Source organism: Petaurus breviceps, unplaced genomic scaffold, assembly GCF_028583685.1.
Source record: "Petaurus breviceps papuanus isolate PSGF00001 unplaced genomic scaffold, PetGlider_PUasm1.0 90849, whole genome shotgun sequence".
In the NCBI taxonomy this organism is placed as follows: domain Eukaryota; kingdom Metazoa; phylum Chordata; class Mammalia; order Diprotodontia; family Petauridae; genus Petaurus; species Petaurus breviceps.
In genome coordinates, this window is record NW_027187361.1 from 10,611,677 (window position 1) to 10,632,968 (window position 21,292).

General features: G+C 37.7%; 1 protein-coding gene across 4 annotated transcripts in view; it reads left to right on the forward strand.

Annotated features, from left to right (window-relative positions):
* PRKX (protein kinase cAMP-dependent X-linked catalytic subunit) overlaps nt 1-21,292 on the forward strand; it is a 151,412-nt gene that overhangs the window by 115,017 nt on the left and 15,103 nt on the right. For all 4 annotated transcript variants that reach the window (XM_069072835.1, XM_069072833.1, XM_069072834.1 and 1 more), the window contains exons 4-5: nt 10,441-10,560; nt 20,868-20,963. In XM_069072835.1, coding sequence (XP_068928936.1) covers nt 10,441-10,560; nt 20,868-20,963 — 216 coding nt within the window. The remainder of the gene's footprint in view (nt 1-10,440; nt 10,561-20,867; nt 20,964-21,292) is intronic.

Here is a 21,292-nt window from a genome sequence, read left to right on the forward strand (position 1 = left end):
TTGTCTGATAGATAGTAAATGCTTATTAATCTTTCCTCTCTAAACCCTTCCCTCTTCCAAATGACAAAATTTTGCAACTGATTTTATATGTGAGTGAAGCTTTCTTTAAGACATTCTTATTTCTATCAAAGGTGTGGTTTATAAACTTGGCATCATATTGGACTCCTCACTGTCTTTTACCCGCGTATCTTACATTTGTTAAATCTTGACATTTCTGCCTTCACAGGATCTATTGCATCTGACTCCCTTTTTAGCTAATACCTTGGTTTTAGGGCCCTCATAAACTCTTTCTGGATTTCTTTGGTGGCCTTGTGGTTTGTTTCCCTGTCTCAAGTCTCTCCCAGTCCATTCCCTCCCATATATTCCTGCCAGAGCCATTTTCCTTTAAAGGCTGATCTGACTATGTGACTCCTCTCCTTGGTCAACTCCAGTGCTTCCTACTTCCTTTAGGATAAAATGTAAAGTCTTCTATTTAACAATTAAAGTCTTAAACAACCTGGCCCCAGTCTGCCTTTCTATGCTTGCTGGGCATTAATCCTCATCCTATACCCTGCGATTCATCCCAGCTGGCCTCTCTGTACTTCATGAGGTTGAAGAAGTTGATGTTGCTTTTAAAGAAGACCAGTGACGTTACGGGGGATGTCTGAACACTGGGGATGCCATCTCTGCCTTGGCCTGGATTATTGTGGTAGCTTCTCTGATCTCCTTGTGTTCAGTTTTGTTATTATCAATTCTTTGGGAGCCAGTGAACAACACAGGAGGGAGCAGTGCATTCAGAGTCAGGGGACATGGGCTTTAGTTCCAACTCTTTTGCCACCTTTTTCTAGCTCTAAAGCACAAGCCCTGCTACTCTGCCCATCCTTAATTGAAAGTAAATCCTGCATTGTTGTAGCACATGGTTGATGGCTAATCATTTCAGGCGACCTGTTTTGTCTTCCCAAGTAAATCGTGAGCTCTTTGAGGGTAGGGACCAAATCATACTACCTGTGCTCCTGTATTTATTGATCCTTTATCCATGGCAACTACAAGGTTAAAATGTCAACTTGCTTATAGTAACATCTCAGATTTATACTGAGCTTTTTTTTTTTTTTGCTTTTTGGAGGGCAGTTGGGGTGAAGTGACTTGCCCAAGGTCACACAGCTAGTTTTTGTGTTAAGTTTCTGAGGCCGGATTTGAACTCAGGTCCTCCTGACTCCGGAGCCGGTGCTCTAGTCACAGCACGACCTAGCCGCCCCTGAACTTTCTTAAACACTTTTGTCTTTATTATAGCTTTCAACCTCACGTCTCCGCTGTCAGTAGGAAAAGTTCTTTTATCCTAATTTTACAGGCTGCTAAAGTAAGGCAGAGAACATCCAATGCCATCCTCAAGATTGCTCCCTTGGGAAGAGAAGAAGACATCTTTGTCTCCATCTCAGGTCCTTTCATTCCCTGTCTGGGACTCTTTCCACTAAATGCAACTGTGTGGAAGTTGGGGTTAAGGCCTCAAGGATCCTTTGGAGTCCTTCATACAAACCCGAACGTACCCTTCTTGAAAAGAGCATTTTCTGTCTCAGAGACAAGATGGTATTTTATCAAGGCTTTAGTCAGTGGCTGAGTCAAACGTTTGGAATGATTCGTTTAAAGGAAGAGCTACCCTAAAGTGACTGAAATATAGTAGAATCAGGTTTTCAGTTTCATCTAATTTTCTGATTACTGTAATTAGATGTAGCTTTCTACAGATCAAGAATAAAAATACAGAATACATTCAGTCAAATATTTATTAGACTCTTACTTGCTGTGTGCTAGGCATTTGTGTCAGATACTTCTGATACAAAGACAAAAATGAAAAAAGTCCCTGACCTCAAGGTGCTTACATTCTTTGTGGGAAATATAAAAACAGTGCAGGCATAAATATGGGTGAATGTTGTATACAGGTCCTAGGACTCAAGATAATCTCCGGGTTGAACAGTGGATATTGTGTTAGACTTGCAGAAGAACTGGTTTGGGATACTGACTTAGTCACTTATTATCTGTGTGACCACAGGCAAGTCACAACATCTCAGAACTTGTTTCTTCATGTGGGGATAATAGTGTTTGTACTATGTATTTCACAGGGTGGTTGTGAAGAAAGAATTCCTCAAATCTTACAAATCAACAGTCATTTATTTATTATCAACTGTGGGCCAAGCATAATGTGTGTGTGTGTGTGTGTGTGTGTGTGTAATAACTTGAAAGTAATTTCAGAGGGAAGGCACTTAGGAGAATTGGAAAAGACTTTCTGTGGAAGATGAAATATTAGCTAAGAATTGAAAAGGACCAGGGAAACCAGGAGGTAGAGATGAGGAGGGAGGAGGTTTCAGGCTTGAAGGTCAATTTTGTTGAAATATGAATGATTATTGTCATTACTTTTGATTCAGTTTCATGGTTCCTTCACTAGAGACCTATGGAGACCTTTCAGCATAGAAACTCCTTCCATCAGTGAGTCTCTGCAACCCATCTTCCATAGTCTTAGAGCTGCTAAGAGATTGTGACTTTTCCTAGATCATACAGGCAGTATGTGTTGGCAAGAGATACTCTTCCTTCCTCACACCTGTGTCCAATACACACTATGGCTCATTAAACTTCAAGCCATCATTTTGACAAGATATATAAGGGCTAATTTTACCATATTGTGCTGTTACCTGTCCCAAGTGCAATAATGGATCATAACATGGACTGAAATAGGGTAAAATGGATCGGATGATGGAGAGTTAGTTCTTTAGAGTGTTAGAATTGTAAAGAGTTAAAAAGGTTAGGTGGCCTAGAAAAAAACTAATAGATGTGGAAATTGTAATCCCTTTTCAGCTGAACTATTTTTCTTTGTTATGCAGGAGACGATTATAATTATAAGGAGTGGGGGAAGAATGTGTCATTATTAAATTGACTCTGATGTGAAAAGCAAAAACATAAAAAAAATTATTTTCAAAAACATAAAGTTAACCAAATATTTCCTATAGACTTAATTAAATTCACATAAGAGAAATATTCTTTGGATATTTAGGTAGCTTTGCTAAATGGTAGAAAACTACATAGCCTTTTTTGTGGGTCTAACAGTGGAATGAACTTTTTGTGTACTCTTAATTGTTTACTCCTTGAATTAGTGTTAAATAAGAAAATAAAGCAATTCTATACTCTTCACAGCTATGGGTAGAGGATGATTTCTTGACTAAATGAGGTATAGATTAAATTACAAAAGAAATAACAGATAATTCTTACTGAAATAGAAAAGCTTTTTCATAAACAACTTATCTGGGGTAAGAAGGGAAGTTTTTGAATGGGAAAATCTTTGTATCATTTATCTTTTAAGTCAAAATCTAGTATTCAAGACATGATGAAAACTAGTATATAGAGTAACAAAACCATTTTCCTTTGGATAAATGATCAAAGGATATAAATAAATAAATTTCTCAAAAAGATAATTGCAAACTATATGAAAGAACACTCCTAATAACTAATAATCAAAACACCCAGCAAAATGGCAAAGAAAACAAAAGATTGGAATTGTGTTGGAGAGGTTGTGTAAGAACAGGCCCACTAATGCAATGATGATGGAATTGTGACTGGGCCTGACCATTCTGGAAAGCAGTTTGGAATAATGGGGAAAAAGATTAAATAGTTCATACTCTCTTACTGAGAGATTCCACTGCTAGGCTTATTATCTGCCAAAAGGTCATTGACAAAAAGAAAAGCTCTATATGTTCTGAAATATTTATAACAGCAGTTTTTGTGGTAACAAAGAACTGGAAACAAAGATACCCATTGATTAGGAAATGACTAAACATATTGTGCTGTGCAGATGTACCCAAGTGTTACTGTGCTATAAGAAAAAACAAAGATGATGAATATAGAGTCATGGAAGGACTTACATGAACTGATATAATGTAAATATCCAAGAAAATCAATATACAAGACACGACTATGACAGTGTAAATAGAAATAACAACTGCTACAACATGATCAGAAATGAATGCTGCAGAATTACAAATAACATGCCAGTCAGCAAAGAAAAGATATGAAGAGATGCCTTCCCCTTCCTCTTTGTAGAGGTTGGAGTCCATGGTATTAGACATTATGTCAGATGCTCTTTTTTTCTTTTTGTTCCTTGGTTTTATTTATTTTTCTCTTTATTCCTACCCTTTAAAAATTTATAGAAAATGAATAATTCTCTGAGAGGGGAAGGATCAGAGTTATGCAGGAGGTGAAAAAATAAGAAAAGATACAACTATAAATGTTTTTAGAAGAAAATAAGTTCTGATTTTTTTTTAAAGCAATTGGGCTTAAGTAACTTGCTCAAGGTTATATGGCCAGGTGTGTGTGTGTGTGTGTGTGTGTGAAGTATTTGAGGCCGGAACCGATCCCAGGTCTCCCGACTCCGGGGCCGGCACTCTTACTCATTGTGCCTCCTGGCCGCCCCTAATTTTTTAAAAGGTATATATAGATCTAGGCTTGTCTTTCCACTTTATTTTTTCCCTATGTAAATAGAAGTCAGTAAGCTGTAAAATGATTTCAGCCACTTAGGTAACTAAGTGGAAGTAGGCTGGTGAAGTAGTCTGTAGAAGTTCTATGGTCTATGTAAGTTTAAAATTAAAAGGTGGTAGTACACATCACTTCACTTATCTGTGGGGTTTAGCAGACATAGGAAATTGACGTGTGATTCCTAAAAGAAGAATCCCTGGTATCATATTGATTATATAAGGCAGAGGGGTCAAACCTGCAGCTGGGTAAAGCCAAACCAGAGTAATTTGTAATTGGAAATATTTAACAAAATAAATAAAAACACAATAGAACATAGATATTAGCATGTGATTTTCCAAGTAAATATGTGGCCACAGAGATTCTTTTGTACCATTTAGTAGTTTCCAGAGTTTGACATCACTGATGTAAGGATTCCAATTTAAATTATCCTTGTCAGAAAAAAAAAGCAAATTATTCTTATGTATATCTTTTGGAACATTTTACCAGATAGCAATATGTGTTTATGTGTGTATGTATGTACTTCTTTTTTTCTGCCAATGTGCCACATTTCAGATCCTACTTGTTTAATATGATTTGTCAATAATGTGGAAAAACTGCTTAGCTTAGAGGCCCAATATCCTCTTTGGGTTTCTTTCTCTATGGGTGGGAAATGAGGAGTAAACTCAACTGTCAGTCCTAGTAACTAGACCCCATAAGTTCTGGTGAGTGCTGTTTGTGGTCTGTGGAGAAGCATGAATCATGAGTGGACTGATGTAAAAACCCATCCCCTTTCATCAGAGAGGTGGCAGCAGGGAAAGAGACCTGGAACCAAATACAGTGTGGGTAGTAGACACCCCCTTCCTTCCAGTCCCAGACAACAACCATTCTTCCATAGGATCATAGTTTTAGAGTTTAGAAGGGATATTACAGGTCTTCTACCCAGTCCCCTAATTTTGCATATGAGGAAAATGATTTAGCCGTCACACAGATAAAAATAAGTGACGCCGCTGAGACTTGATCGCGGGGCTGCTGATTTGAAATCTAGCATTTTTTACACTGTTCTATAGTGCCCCAACTTTGCACATGTGAACCACTGATTCTCACCATAGACTTTTCTGTCTCTGGGCTGCTGTGATCCAAGAGATGCTTGCTCCTTTGTTCAGCTCTCTTGCATACCTGGCAGAATTGCTGGTACAGTTAGTTGCCGTGAACTCCATGTATTACCCTCAGCCTGTGTTCTCTGTACACCGTAAGATTCTGCTTGTGTTCCTGCTACTCCTTCCAAGTGCCCTCCTCTCCCCTCACTGTTAATCTGGTGTTAGATTAACCAGCCCCTTGCTGTCCTGATGCAAGAAGACATTTAGGCAGTGCCCCTTACAAGTAGTCCTCTAGCTTCTCCTTAAATACTGGCAGCGGCTGGGAATCCTAACTGGGAATCCTCTTTCATTTGAGACATCTCTCATTGGTTAAACTTCCTTCTTTTATCGAGCCAAAAATGTCCCTCCCTGTATCTTCTTCTCTTTGATCCTAGTTCTTTAGGAACGTATGATGAAGAATAAATCTTTTAGACTGAAAAGATTGCTTATTTTTTCTATAATATTTAAAAAATTTTAACAGTGCCAATTGAACTCAAGCAAGTTATCCTGTAACTATTCTGAAGTTAGACATTGTTATCCTGGAAACCTCTACATTTCAGGTATTTTGCATAAAACGAACCGAAGTTTACATTAGAAGTGAAGTTTTGAATTTGTCAAAAGGTCACCTGAAAAGTCGAAGAAACTAAAAACCAGGTTAAGAAGTTTGTAGTTTTATATTCTTCAAAACTGAAATTTTAAAAATAATATTTTAGATTGCACATTATTTAAAAGCGAATGTTTTAGTTTTAATTTTTGTTTTTCAAATAACCCACAGCATTTTAACCCTTTCCAAGACTCAAGAACTAAGTGGTGTTGATAGTACACTTACTTGCATTCAGTCTGCTATTAGATGGCACTAGAAATTAGAATTACATCAGACATACTCATTTGTTTCTTAATGGTTCAAAAAACATGGTACTGTTCCCAGTTTAAGCTAAGACTCAAACAATGTATTTAGTGTTAGTAGCATGATAAGCTAAAGATGAAATTCTAATGAACTCCATTTTGCTCAGAAGATACTTCCACAAAAATGTCAACACACCAATATTTGAGCAGTAGCACTTTTTCTAAAGAGTGTTACTTGTTCCCAAAGGAAGATTTTTATTGGATGTTTTTAAAAAACCTCATTAATGTCAACTAATACCAGATGACTTTGACTCTTATTAGTGGGATGTAGATTGGTTAAGGAATGGATTCAGAAGTATCAGAATTTGCCTTTAAAAAAAATTAACTGAAGGGGTGGAGCCAAGATGGAGGATTAAAATAAGGAACTTGCTTGAGCACCCCTGCTCCAACCACCTCCAATACCTGTAAAAAAATGACACTAAACACATTTTAGAGCAACAGAACCCACAAAGTGACAGAGAGAAACAAATCTTGCACTGAAGGCAGGCTGACAGGAAGGGGCTATCGCACTGGACTGGGAGCTAAGCGAAGTCCTGCATGAGCTGTGCTGACCCACACTGGCCTGAGCAGATTTCAGGAGAGTGAATCACTGGAAGCTCTGGTGATTTCCACACTTCTCAACCCATAAACACCAAAGAGAAAGTAAAGGGTCAGTAGAGAACTCTGTTGGCACTGGGTGAGAGAAGAGGGCAGTGCGGCCTCCACCCCTGGGTTGGCAGAGGTGCAGCTGATGCAGTGTGGCTGCCTCCAAAGCTCCTGGCCTGCTGATCATAGGGGGACTAAGCAGCCATTCAGATTGTAATCACTCTTGCTTTGACCTGCTTGGATCTGGGTCGCAGTCTTGGGTATTGTTCCTGCGGTGGGGATCACTAGAGTGCCAGAGTTTGTGGTGGCTATAGAAAAGGCACCTTCCCTCATAGCTCTCACAATTGCAAAACCCCCAGCAATCTGGACACAGCTCTCTCCAGCAGAGTTCTACCACAGCAAAAAGCTTAAAAGTCAAGTAATTGAGTGGCGAGATGAACAAACGGAGGAAGCACAATCAGACCATAGAATCTTTTTTGGGGACAGAAAGGATCAAAATATGGAACCAGAAGAAGACAACAAAGTCAAAACTCCTACATCAAAAGCTTCCAAGAAAAATATGAACTGATCCCAGGCCATAGAGGAGCTCAAGAAGCATTTTGAAAATCAAGTAAAAGAAGTGGAGGAAAAAATTGGGAAAATAAATGAGAATGATGCAAGAAAATCATGAAAAGCAAATCAACAGCCTGACTGAAGAAAATAACGCCTTAAAAAATAGACTAACTCACTTCTTCTTTTCTCTCGGCCTGGACGGCGGCAGCATGGGTAAGTGCCGTGGTTTTCGTACTGCTAGAAAGCTCCGCAGTCACAGGAGAGACCAAAAGTGGCATGACAAACAATACAAGAAAGCTCATTTGGGCACTGCCTTGAAGGCCAACCCATTTGGAGGAGCATCTCATGTAAAAGGGATTGTCTTAGAAAAAGTTGGTGTGGAAGCCAAGGAGCCCAATTCTGCCATCAAGAACTGTATGAGAGTTCAGCCTATTAAAAACGGCAAAAAAAATCACTGCCTTTGTTCCCAGTGATGTCTGCTTGAACTTTATTGAGGAAAATGATGAAGTTTTGGTTACCAGATTTGGTAGGAAAGGTCATGTTGTTAGTGATATTCCTGGAATCCAATTCAAGGTTGTAAAAGTTGCAAATGTTTCTCTTCTGGTCTTATAGAAAGGCAAAAAGGAAAGGCCAATATCATGAAAATTGTATGATGTCTTTGTCATAGTAAAAAAAGACAACTCAAGTGACAAAAGAGACCCAAAAAGCCAATGAGTAGAAAAATGCTTTAAAAAGTTGCATTGACCAGAGGGAAAAGGAATTTTAAAAACTCACTGAAGAGAATAATTCCTTCAAAATTAGATTAGAGCAAATGGAAGCTAATGACCTTATAAGAAACCAAGATACTATAAAAATAGATGCAAAAAAAAATGAAAAAATAGAAGGCAATGTGAAATATCTCTAATATTTCTAATAAGTTGGAAAACCACTGACCTAGAAAATAGAACCAGGAGAGATAATTTAAAAACTATTGGACTACCTGAAAGGATGATAAAAAAAAAAAAGCCTAGAAATCATCCTAAAAGAAATTCCCAAGGAAAATTGCCATTATATTTTAGAACCAGAGGGCAAAATAGAAATTGAAAGAATTCACTGATCACCTCTTGTAAAAGATTCCAAAAAGGAAACTCAAGAATATTATAGCCAGGTTCCGGAATTCCCAGGTTAAGGAGAAAATATTACAAGCAGTCAAGAAAAAAACAACTTGAATATTGTGGAAACACAGTCAAGATAACACAAGAACTAGAAGCTTCTACGTGAAGGGATCGAAGGGCTTGGAATATGATATTCTGGAGGTCAAAGGAGCTAGAATTAAAACCAAGAATCACCTACGCAGCAAAACTGAGTATAATGCTTCAGGGGAAAATATGGTCATTCAATGAAATAGAGGGTTTTCAAGCATTCTTGATGAAAAAAATCAGAGCTGAACAGAAAGTTTGACTTTGAAATACAAGAAGCATGAGAAGGTAAACAGGAAAAAGAAATCATAAGGAACTTATTAAAGTTGAACTATTTACATTTCTACATGGAAAATGATAATTGTAACTCATGAGACTTTTTTCAGTATGAGGATAGTTGAATGCAATATATATGTGTGTATGTATATGTATGTATACATGTATGTATAGGAGGGTATATGTGTGTCTATGTGTACATATATATAGACAGAGGACACAGGATGAGTTGAATAGGAAGGGATGATAGCTAAAAAATAAGAGGTGAGAGAGGAATGTATTGGGAGAAGGAGAAGGGGAGAGATAGAATAGGGTAAATTATCTCATATAAAAGAAGCAAGAGAAAACTGTTACAGTGGAGAGGAAAAGCAGGAAGGTGAAAGGGTATGCATCAACTCTGTTCTCATTGAATTTGGCCTAAGGAGGGAATAACATACACACTCAATTGGGTATCTTACCCTACAGGAAAGTAGGGGGGAAGGGGATAAGAGGGAGGTTGATAGAAGGGAGGATAGATTAGGGGAGAGGGTCGTTAGAAGCAAACACTTTTGAAAAGGGACAGGGTCAAAGGAGAAAATAGAATAATTGGGGGGCAGGATAGGATGGAGGAAAATATAGTTAGTCTTTCACAATATAACTACTATTGGAAATGTTTTGCGTAACTACACGTGTATAACCTATATTGAATTGCTTGTGTTCCCATTGGGAAGGTAAGGAGAGAAGGGAAAGAATCTGGAAATCAAAAATTTAACAACAAATATAAAAAAAAAATTTTTTTTACATGGAACTGGAAAGTAAGATATACAGGCACTGGGGTATAGAAATCCATCTTGCCCTACTAGAAAGTTAGGGGGATGTGGGGAAAGATATAAGACAGAACAGATTGGGGGAAGGAGTATCCAGTAGGCTCGCTGTCTTGGGGTGGGAAAGATGGGGAGAAAATTTGTAACTCAAAATCTTGTGAAAATGAATGTTGAAAATTAAAAATAAATAAATAAATTGAAAAAAAAAGTCACTGAATAACTCGCTTAGGCTACTTGCATATTTAGCCTGGCACACCATCATAAGAATTAAGTAGCCCATTTTCTGTTTGTATTGTTTTCCATTAATAACAATAGGTTTGTTACCTGTTATTTCTTGCTTTTTAAAAAAACTTTGTGAAAAATCCACAAGAAAAAGAAAGATTCCTCTCTTATTTCTGTATAGGTAAATCATATTTATATGTATATCTTTGTGTATCTTTGGATCAATAAGAATATTTGAAATTTTGGAACTGAGACGTATTAAAAAATTAATGATTCTTTTTCTTCCTTTGTTATTTGTTATTTTTCTAGAACATGGACACTCTGTGGGACACCAGAATACCTTGCTCCAGAAGTCATACAAAGTAAAGGTCATGGAAGAGCAGTAGACTGGTGGGCTCTGGGGATTCTGATATTTGAGATGCTATCTGGGTAAGGGCCTCTTAATAGGCCAACAATCAGCATATATATAAACATTTTTTTTTCCTTTCTTCTTTTTAAAAATCTCCTTGTATTTTATTAAATGCATTTAACAACATTATGTTGAGGAGTCCATAGGCTTTACCAGACTGCCAAAGTGATCCATGATACAAAAGAAGTTAAGAATCCCTGCTCTAAAATTTCAGCACAGGGATCTCTCAAACCCAGAACAAGTTGATACTTATATCAGATGTATGAATAGAGTCACTGGAGCCCTGAGAAGTTAAGTGACTTACCTAGGGGTACATGGCTAATATGTGGACTTTTGTCTCTGAGGCCAGCTCTATGCACTGTAGCACATTGTTTCTTCCTATATATAGCCATGATTTTCTTTTTTTTTTTTTTACCTTTTTTTTTTTTTGGAGGGCAATTGGGGTTAAGTGGCTTGCCCAAAGTCACAGGGCTAGTAAGTGTGTTAAGTGTCTGTGGCTGGATTTGAACTCAGATCCTCCTGACTCCAGGGCAGGTGCTCTATATAGCCCCATATAGCCACTATTTTCAAAAGTATGAAGACTATTCATGAGCTTCAGTAATTCAAAAGATCCATGATTTCACTGATATGGGAGTGCAGATAAGAACTCTTAGCTGTGTTAGTAGATAATCTTCTTGATGTTGCCATTCCCACCCTGACCCTGACTTACTCCCCTGCCCCTCCCTCCCCACCCCAGTTCCCAATCCATAACTTAGTGGCCAGCATTCTGATAAGGATCCCCTGTGAACTTAGCAGTGTTGCCCCTCAGTCAGCTTATATATAGTTATAGAGACAGGGTCCCATTTCAGGTTTTCTGTGATGTAGAACAAAGACTGTTAGACTTGAAATTGAGAGATCTAAATTCAAATCCCACATCTGATACCTGCTGGCTGTATAACAGTGGGCAAGACACTAAACGTGTCTGAACCCCAGGGTCTTCGTTGGTAAAATGGGAATGATTTGTGAATTGGGACAACCTTATTTCTAGTCCTGCCTCCAGCATTTTCTAGCTTTGTGACCCTATGCAAGTCACTTAATATGCTTGTGTCCCATTTCCTCATTTATAAAGTGGCAGGGTTACATTGGATGCCTTTATATCTTCCAGCTCTAAGTTTGTGATCTTATACAGTTTATCTGATTGTTCTAGCAGTTGTTAATAGCACTCTACTATGTGTAGACTGTACTGCTCACATGTTATCTTCCTAAGCTTTTCATTTCTTATATTTTATGTTAGGGAAATTCTTCAATTTCTAGCTTGTTTCATGAAATACATACAGTGCCTACTGAAAAAGATCTATGAAAGACAATAACTAAAAATGGTGTATAATGGAGAAAAATCCATGAAACATTTTTTGTCTTGTGAAATTTCTATGGGACTTTGCAAAAGAATCACCTAAAAAAAGGAAATAGTGCATTCTTCTGAAAGTCACCAGTTAAATTTACCTCTTTTTCTTTGACATGACAAGTAGATTTGTTCCCTTCATTTATAATATCCCACAGATAGTCTTTCAGACCTCTGTCTTTGGTAATATTTTTCAGCACAAGGTGGCAGCATTTTCTGTAGATTGGTTTGCACTCATGGATCATGATTTTGATCTTCAGTAAGGTCATAGGATTTTAGAATTTTAGAACTGGTCCAGAACAATTATTTTAGAGAAGAAACTGAGCCTGAGAGGAGTGTAAAAGAAGATAATGTTTTTGTTCTCTGGTATGGTTAATAAAAGCAATGAATTATAGGTCATTTATGCTTGTGATTTTATATTATCTTACAACTTTTTTTTGTATTTCAGCAAAAAATATATATCTTTATCTTTACTTTTTTTGTACTATTGCTAAAATAAACACGCTTAAAGAAAATCTGAAATTTTTACTTTCTCATACTTTTTTTTTTAACAAGGCTTAATGCCTGTACCACCTAAGTAAGTTATACTTTTTTCCCCAAGTCAAAAAATAATCCATTTAGAAGGGAATCAATTAATCAGTCATAGGAGATAGTATGATTTAGAGCTAGAAAGTATTGTAAGATCATTTCTTCCAGTCCCCATCTTTTAGAGATGAGAAATCTTCGGGTCATAGAAGTTAAATGATTTGCCCAAGGTCACATACTGGTAAGTAGCTGGGCTGGTTTTCTGACTACGAATACGGTGCTCCTTCTTTCACAATATAATATACTATTATCATCCTGTTTTTATTAAGCACTTATGTGCAGGGCACTGTGTTGTACTAGGGATTGTGGGAAATAGGAAGAATTTTAATATGTCCTTATGTCTACAAGGAACTTAGCCTGACTCTACTGGGCTATATTACTTTTTTCCCCCATGATCAAATCTCAATAGTGGGAGATGTAAAGTTACCCTCAAAATGAGAGTTCTTTGGTGTTCCACTATTGGACAAACACTGAGTACAGATGCAATGGTTGGAGCTATGGTCCTAATTGGTGGATTTACATTTATTCATGTTAACCTCTCCCTTTTATTAATCCTGATAATCAAGAATGACTTTTAAAAATCATCCTAATCCTTCTTTAAAATATAATTGAAATTTAGTATAAGAAACCATTAATTAAGCTATTATAGCTAAGCTATGTCATAGCAAAGACATAGGTTGGTTTTTTGAGTTGTTTTTTTACTAAGAACTTCAGGTCAGATTTAAAATTCAGAGTCAGTAATGCTTTTGACAAGCATCTGAGCATTCTTATTTCTAGTAGAGGTCTTCTGCTTCCTTTAATCACTGTGATTTTCTGATCTTATCTTTCTTAATCTGCTTAGTAAATTAAGATGTTGGCATAATAAGGTTACTTCCATTATCTCTTCATAGGACAGGTTTCTTTATGGTAAGTTGTTTGTAAAACAGACTTTGTTTTTCATTGCTTATAGTAAAATTATGTGAAATACACTAGTTTGGTGAATAGAAATACCAGTATTTCACAGTGTCATTTAAGTATCCAGCATAGTATTATTTTTCAATAAGTACTTGTTGACTATTGTTACTACTTCTGGCATAATTACAGTCTTTCCTTCGGTATAAAAAATTTCCACTTCCTGTTTCAACTGCCGCTAAAATATTTTTCCAATAATACTGTCATGGAATCTCTTGCTTACCAAGAACGCTTTCAGGTATGACAAACTTTCTCCTTGAGTTTAATGCCCTGCTTCTTAAATTGTTATGTTTCCACTATGTATTATTACATGGGAATGAATTCGAAGTGGGACCACAGCCCTAGTCATGTTGCTAAATAGGAAAGGGAAATATTCATTCTAACACCATTAGGGAAAAATTCTTGCATATACCAAAGGAATGAATCATCATTTAATTATTCTATGAGGTGCTAATTACATAAGATTCTGGTCATTAATGCCTGCAAAAGGAAACAATGAGACTGGAAAAAGCATGATTTCACTGCCTCAATACCATCCCAACTATACTGCCCCTCCTTTTTTAAAAAAGCATATACTTTTTATGTATTGAAAACTTAAGGAGTACAAGGAATATATTTACTTTATTCATATCTTATTCATTTTAAAAATACATTGTTATTCTTGATTTACACTTTCTTGTTAAGCTTGTCTCCCCTCTACGACAATTAAAAAAGCAAAAACAAAATAAACCTGCTAAACTTATTTCCAGACTCCTTATTTCATTATTTCCTATTTTAGTATTGCACAGTTCTTGTTTCTTTTATTTTTCTGCTCTCATGTTCCTGAAATCTCTCTCAAGACATTTATTATATGTTTAGAGTTGAAAGGAACTTTAGAGAATATCTAGTCCAATAACTTCTTAATTTTACACATGAGGAAACTGAGACCTAGAGAGGTTAAGCGACTTAACCTGCTTAATAATGGAGCTGGGACACTGATTCTTTTATCAAGTGCCAAAAGAACATTCCTCATTGAGCCTGTAGTTTTTGCTTTATTTTATGGCAAATTGACATTAAATCTGGATTGGGGATGGGGGTGGAGGTGGAAGTTAAGACAGAAAACAGCTATTTTGTAGAATTTTTCTCTTCCTTAAATCCTTGATTGTATCAAATATTTAGCCAAATTCCAGTGTCTCTGAGGGCTTTTATCCTTCTCTAATAACCTTTGGTGGATGACTTAAGATATGAAATTGATAAGACTGACGATTATTTTAGGTGATCATCTTGGAATTTGCCCTTGCAATTTTAATTATGTTCCTCTAATTTTTCAGTTCCCTCTCTCCCCCAAATCTCAATTTCCAGTTATAAACAATAATAACAGAATGGTAGCTATTTTCCCCCTTTTCATGCAAGTTGTTCTTATAAGGATTCCTTCTCAGTGTAGCATGAATGTAGAGGTACTCCACAAATCAGAACTGTATTCTTCTTAGCCCAAATCTTGCTTCTCTTGCCATTTTACCTTATAGCCCTTTGCCCCACAATGACATGAGCCTGGTACCAGCCTTGCCTGATCTCACTGTGATCATGGAGCCCAGTGTGGGAGGTAGAACTGTTGTGGAATTGCAACCAAGCATTTATGAGAGAGCCTGAACTCTGCTAGCCAACTCCAGATTCCTGGGCATGAGCCACTCACTACCTGATGACTGGAAATTTCAAACTCAGCCCTTTACACTGCCCACTTCTTTTCCTTCTCACTATGTCATTAGAAGTGGTGTGGAGCGTTTTGGCAGGCTTCTCTTCCATCCCCAAAGACGAAGTCTCAGTGACTTTATATGTCACGACATTCCATGCCACTGCTGTATTGGACACCACAAGGACCTTTGTATACCTGGATCTTAACTCATTGCTTGAAACAGGGCCAAGAGCAGAGTACAGACTTGTGTTCATTAAGAGCCATGTGTGGAACAGCTTGCACTGTGAAATATCATGTGTTCTGCAAAAAAAGAACTTGACAGTCAAAAGAATCCTCTAACCCTCTCAGGGCTTTTTGAAGTTTCATCTCTTCTCTTAAATTTCTTTTGCTTTTCAGGGTCTTTGGGAGAGAAAAATAATATTGGGAATGACAACAGCAATAACACTAATAATAAAAAATTAGCATTTATATGGTGCCTACTGTGTGCCAGGCACTGTGCCCAAAGCTTTGCCAATATTGTATTTAGTCTTTACCCTGGGATGTAGGTGCTGTTATTCTCCCTATTTTACATTTGAGGAAACTGAGATGGTCATACATTACAGCATCTGAAATGGATTTGAATTCAAGTCTTTTTGACTCCAGACCCCACATACTATCTAGGCTGCCTGTTATATATAGCACTTGGCTGACAGTTATAGCTCTTGAACTTTTGCAAAATGCTTTACAAGCATTATTGTGTTTGATTCTCATAATGGTGAGGTAGGTAGTAGTGTTATAATCTCCATTGTACAGATGAGACAGCTGAGAATCAGAAATCATCATAATGTCGGAGGGGGGATGTGAACCTAGGTCCTTGTTTAGGATCAAAGTCCAGCCTTCTTTCCCCTACACAGAAAAATGATAATGTCTTAGGGACATTTATTTACATTATAAGCTCCTTAAGGACAGGAATTTTCTCACTTTTATAGTTTTATGCCTGGTTTTTAGTGTATTTATATCCCCTAGCACCCAAAACACAAAGTATGTGCTTAATAAATGCTTTTAAATTGATTGATCTTATTCACATCCTTCCCTCTTCCCGGCTGTCATCTATCAGCAAAGAAGGTGATGTCATAGAATCGAGCCACAGGGATTGTGGATGCTGTTTAGGCCAATCTCCAAACGCCCTCCTAGAAAGCTGCAGGGCATCAAAGCCCAGCTTCTGACACTCAAAACCAGTTCACTTCCACTGCAAGCTTGTTTCTTCCTACAGCTCAGTATGAGGATATATAAAGGCATATATATGTGATATATATAAAGGCATACTTTAGATAAGTTAGGTCAGGACTTCATCATCTTCATGCAGGCTCGGCATTGAAATGTTTGTATGGGATAGAACTGCCACCTTGTGGGCACTTTTGAGGACAACAGCATTCAGCTCTGTTTATAGGAAAGTTTTCCTCCCAGTTTCTGTATCCCTAGTTTATTTATGCTCCAATTTCTGCTTATTGGGATGACGACAAAAATTTCCCTTCCCTTTTCTTTCCCATGTCTTCTTCAAATCTATTGATGGGGACAGCTCTTGTAGCAATCTCTGGTGACAGGCGAGGATGGACTTTAGACTATTGGAGGAAATACTGTCCAACCTCTGCTTTTCACCATACTCTCTTATTCATCTGACCTTTAATAATTTTCTTCATTCCCTCTGGCTCTCATGCTAGGTTTAGAGTGATATCGGAGCTTTATTCCTAACTTCAGTCCCACCCTAATCTTCACTTCATAGCCCATACTATAGCTCTGGATTCTGATCCCTAGAGCTCCCATGATTGTGTTGCAGCAACTTCTTAAAGCCCCTGATGTAGGCTATAGGAGCTGACACCATATGCTTCATTCCTTGGGTGTGGAAGGAAAGCAGTCTGACCAGCAGATGGGGAAAGGATACGTGTATGTCTATGGACTATAAAGCCAGCCAGCCAGCCTTATGAACCAAAACCCTTCTCATCCTCTCAACTCTTTCACATAAACCCTTCATAAAGGATTTATCTATTTTATGTGCTTGATGTCCTCTTTTTTCTTTTTTTTTTTAAATTTTTTATTTAGCTCATAGAGTTAGAGCTTAAAGGTCTAGTCCAGCCCCCCATCATTTTACAATTTGATTTCTTTAAAAAGAAATTTGTTGTACTCCTTTTGTTTTTACATGAAGTAAATTTCTCCATGTATTTCTCCCCTCTCCACTTTCAGAAACTATTTCTTACAACCAAGGACTTTTTAAAGAAAAAAAAGAAAAATTGGCAAAACAGATTAATATATGAAAAAACATGACAGTAGATTCAGTGTACCACAACTATGGACCTTACCTCCTTCCCCCTCCCTACCTCCCCCCAAAGGAAAAAATAAAGTATCTTTTCATATCTTTTCTTTCAGAGGTCTAGCTTGTTCTTTTTAAGTTTACAGCATTTATTTCATATTGCTTTGTGATTATTGTTTTATTTACATTGTGTAGTAGTCATTGTGTATAGTTTTTTTACTGTAAATCTTTCCTTGCTTCTGTATTCCTCATATTCTGACACAAATATTTCCAAGATTATCACCAAGTCAAGTAAACATATTAAATGTTTACTATGTGTCAGGCACTATTGTTAGGAAGTAGGGAATCAGAGAAAGGCAAAAACAGTCCTTGTCCTCTTGGATCCCACATTGTAGTAGGGAATACAACATGTAAATATGTGTATACGAGATAAATATGGGGTAAATTGGGGGATAATCTCAGGGAAGGCATCTGTAGTGTTCAGTTCTCATTCTGTTTTACCTTTTAGCAGTTTGTAACCCTGCTGACCGCCCCCTACTCCTATCTTTTTGACCCATTCTTTCTCAGGCTCCTTTGTTAAATCATCCAACCCCCTTTAACCATTAGGATGGCTATCTCCCAACACTGGGTCCTGGCCTGAAACTCTTGAGGATCTTTCTCTTTTAGATTGGATTCTTTAGTGAAGGCAAATGAGGACATCTTTTGTTTCAATTCTTATCTGACCTTTAATTACTGAATGGGCAGTTCTTCAGACAAATGGAGACCTGTGAAAGACCTTAGCTTAAAAAGTCCAAGGCCTGCCATTGTATCCAGGGCCATTGCCAGTTGTCTTGACCTGTGTTTTCCCACTTGACTCTGATGACTGGAAGAGAGAGTGATGCTGATGGCTTAGTGTAGCCCTGCTTCATTTAAATCCAATTCACTCTTAAGTCAGAACATCACCATCCTGATGTCATTGCTCCTCTTCTAGAGCAAGGATGAACAACAATTCTTCATATTCACCATTCTTACAGTACAGTAACATTTCATTGACATTTATATAGTGCAATCTGGTTAGCCATTCCCCTATCTAGGCCCTTTCTGGGATTGGATTCCTTATTTGGGTCCAAATCAGGAGTTCTTAGCCTGGGGTTCATGAACTTAGGGAAAATGATAAATGTTTCAAAATAATTAGTTTCCTTTGTAATCCTATATATTTAGTTTTCTGAATTAAAAAGCAGTATTCTGAGGAGGGGTCCATAGATTTCATTAAATTGCCAAAAGGGTCCATGACACTAAAAAATTAAGTGCCCAAGATCTGGATGGAGGCCTCTGTAGTCTGTTTCATCTTTAAATTCTATGACTCTTTCTTAATTAAGGAGGCCCTAAAATGTTCCCAGTTTCTTTGAACATTATTCATTGTTAAGTTGGGTACTGACTGTCTAAAACATTGATGTTTCACCCTTTTTTGCAGCTAGTAATGGCATAATGAATAGGTAAGGAATAGGCCAAAGACAGATTTAAAAAATATGCAACTCAGCTCTAATCAGAAATGGCCACAAACTAGGTAGATTCTTTCCATCAAACTCAGCATACCCAAAATAGAATTCTTTTTTTTTTTTTTTAAAGCAATCAGGGTTAAGTAACTTGTTCAAGGTTACACGGCCAGTTATTTCTGGGTGTGGTGCTGAGTATCAGAGGCCGGATTCGATCTCCAGGTCATCCTAACACTGGAGCCGGTGCTCTTACTCGCTGAGCCACCTGGCCGCCCCTAAGCAATTGGGGTTAAGTAACTTGCTCAAGGTTACACGGCCAGGTGTTTCTAGGTGGGTGCTAAGTGTCTGAGCCTGGGATTTGATCTCCAGGTTTTCTCAACACTGGAGCCGGTGCTCTTACTCGCTGTGCTACCTGGCCGCCCCGAATTCTTTTTCTGTTTGCAACTTTTCCCAGCATACCTTTTTCTGTTAAAGGTACCACCATCCTTCTACTCACCCAGGTTTGAAGCCTCAGAATCATCCTGTACAAGATCTTCATTCTTCTCACTCCCCATGTCCAGTCAGATGCTTCACATCTTCCATATCTGTCCTTACTGCTCTAGTTCAGACCCTCATTACTCATCTAGACTGTTTCAAAAGCCTTTTAAATAGTCTCCTGTTTGCATTATTTCTCCTCTCCAGTCAAGTAAAAAGTACAGCTCTGAAGAATGAAATAACCCCTACTTGCAAGAAGCTTACATTCTATTGAGACACATAACACATATTTAATGTAAATATATGTGAAATAAATATAAAGAGAATAAATACAAAGTAGTTAAACAAAAGGCAAAATAATAAAAATTTGGAAGGGAGAATAATAGAGTTTGGAGTAATTGGGAAAGGTTTTGTATAGGAAGTAGTACTTGAACTGAATCTTTTAGGAAAAGAAAGATTTCTGTGAGGCAGCGGTAAGGAGACAGTACATTTTCAGATATGGACCATGTCCAGTGGAAGGCATGGAGAAGGGAGATGGAATGTTGGGTGTGAGTCACAGTTTGGCTGGATGGCAAAGGCAGGAAGCAGAGTAATGTATAGCAAAGTTAGAAAGATAGGTTGAGGTCAGATTGTAGAAGACTTAAAAACTAAAGAGAATTTTTTTTTTCCCCTAAAGGCAGTAAGGAACCACAGCAATTGATTAGGAAGGAGAAATGTATGAGTCAGGTAAAAGAAAACTGCCTTGGAGACATTGTAGAAGATAGATTTGAGTGGGGAGAGACTTGAGTCAGGAAGATAAATTAAGAGGCTGTTATAATAATTTAGGTAAAAGGTGATAAGGTTCTAAACTCACAACTAGCAAACTGATCTTCCAAAAAAGTACAGATCCTAATGTGCATTCCCCTGTTAAGTTCAGTGACTCCGTATGGCTTCTAAAATAAAATCCAAATGCCTATATTTGGTATTTTATTCCCCTTCATAATCTTGACTCCAATCTATCTTTCCAGCCTGATTTCGTATTACTCCCCTAACACACTAATCTGTTATATTGGCCTCCTTAATTTTCTTACAATACTACATTCCATTTCTGTCATCCTCTGTCCTCTTAAGATACTTTCCTACCTCAATTCTGCCTTCTATAATGCCTGGCTTCTCTACCTTAGGTGCTACCTCCTACACAAACCTTGCAGAGATTTCCCCTCCCCACCGTCCCAACCCAAACTGCTTCCAACGTATCTGTGTATTCTTTGTTCACCCTCAGTAGGATGTCAGTGCCTTGAGGTCGGCGACTGCTTTATTTTTCAGTGCTGTCTTTTCTGTGCGTTTTGCCAACCAGAGACAACCATTTGTAGTACTTCTTGACATATAGATGATTCCAGTGTGTGATGAAAGAATGCGTGTGAAATAAATTACTTCCTTGCTTTGAGGCAAAAATAATAATCACCGTAAAATAGTCCTTTTCTCTTTTCTCATCTAAAAATGGTGTTGTTTTTCTTTAACAGGTTTCCTCCATTTTTTGATGACAACCCCTTTGGCATCTATCAGAAAATTCTTGCAGGAAAAATAGATTTCCCCAGGCATTTGGATCTCTATGTAAAGTAAGTAAATTGGTCCTTTGTCGCTGGCTCATTCACTTGAAGAGCCCCCTAATTAAAATCGCGGCAGGGCGTGTGCGACAGGGCGCCGCCCCGCAGCCTCACATGTGCCGCGTCCAAGAGTATCCGCCAAGTCATCTCTGCCGCCCCAAAGAAAGGTTTTGAGTTACTCCTCAATGTAAAGACCTGTCTTCTTTTATTTTCTGCACTTCACTTTTGCCTGAAGTTTACCAGACCAAGGTATTTCACGCATCACCAAATAAGCAAGTACAGGTGTTGGCGTAACATGGACGGACGGACTTCCTTTTCTCACCAGTTGTATCACCGGCAGT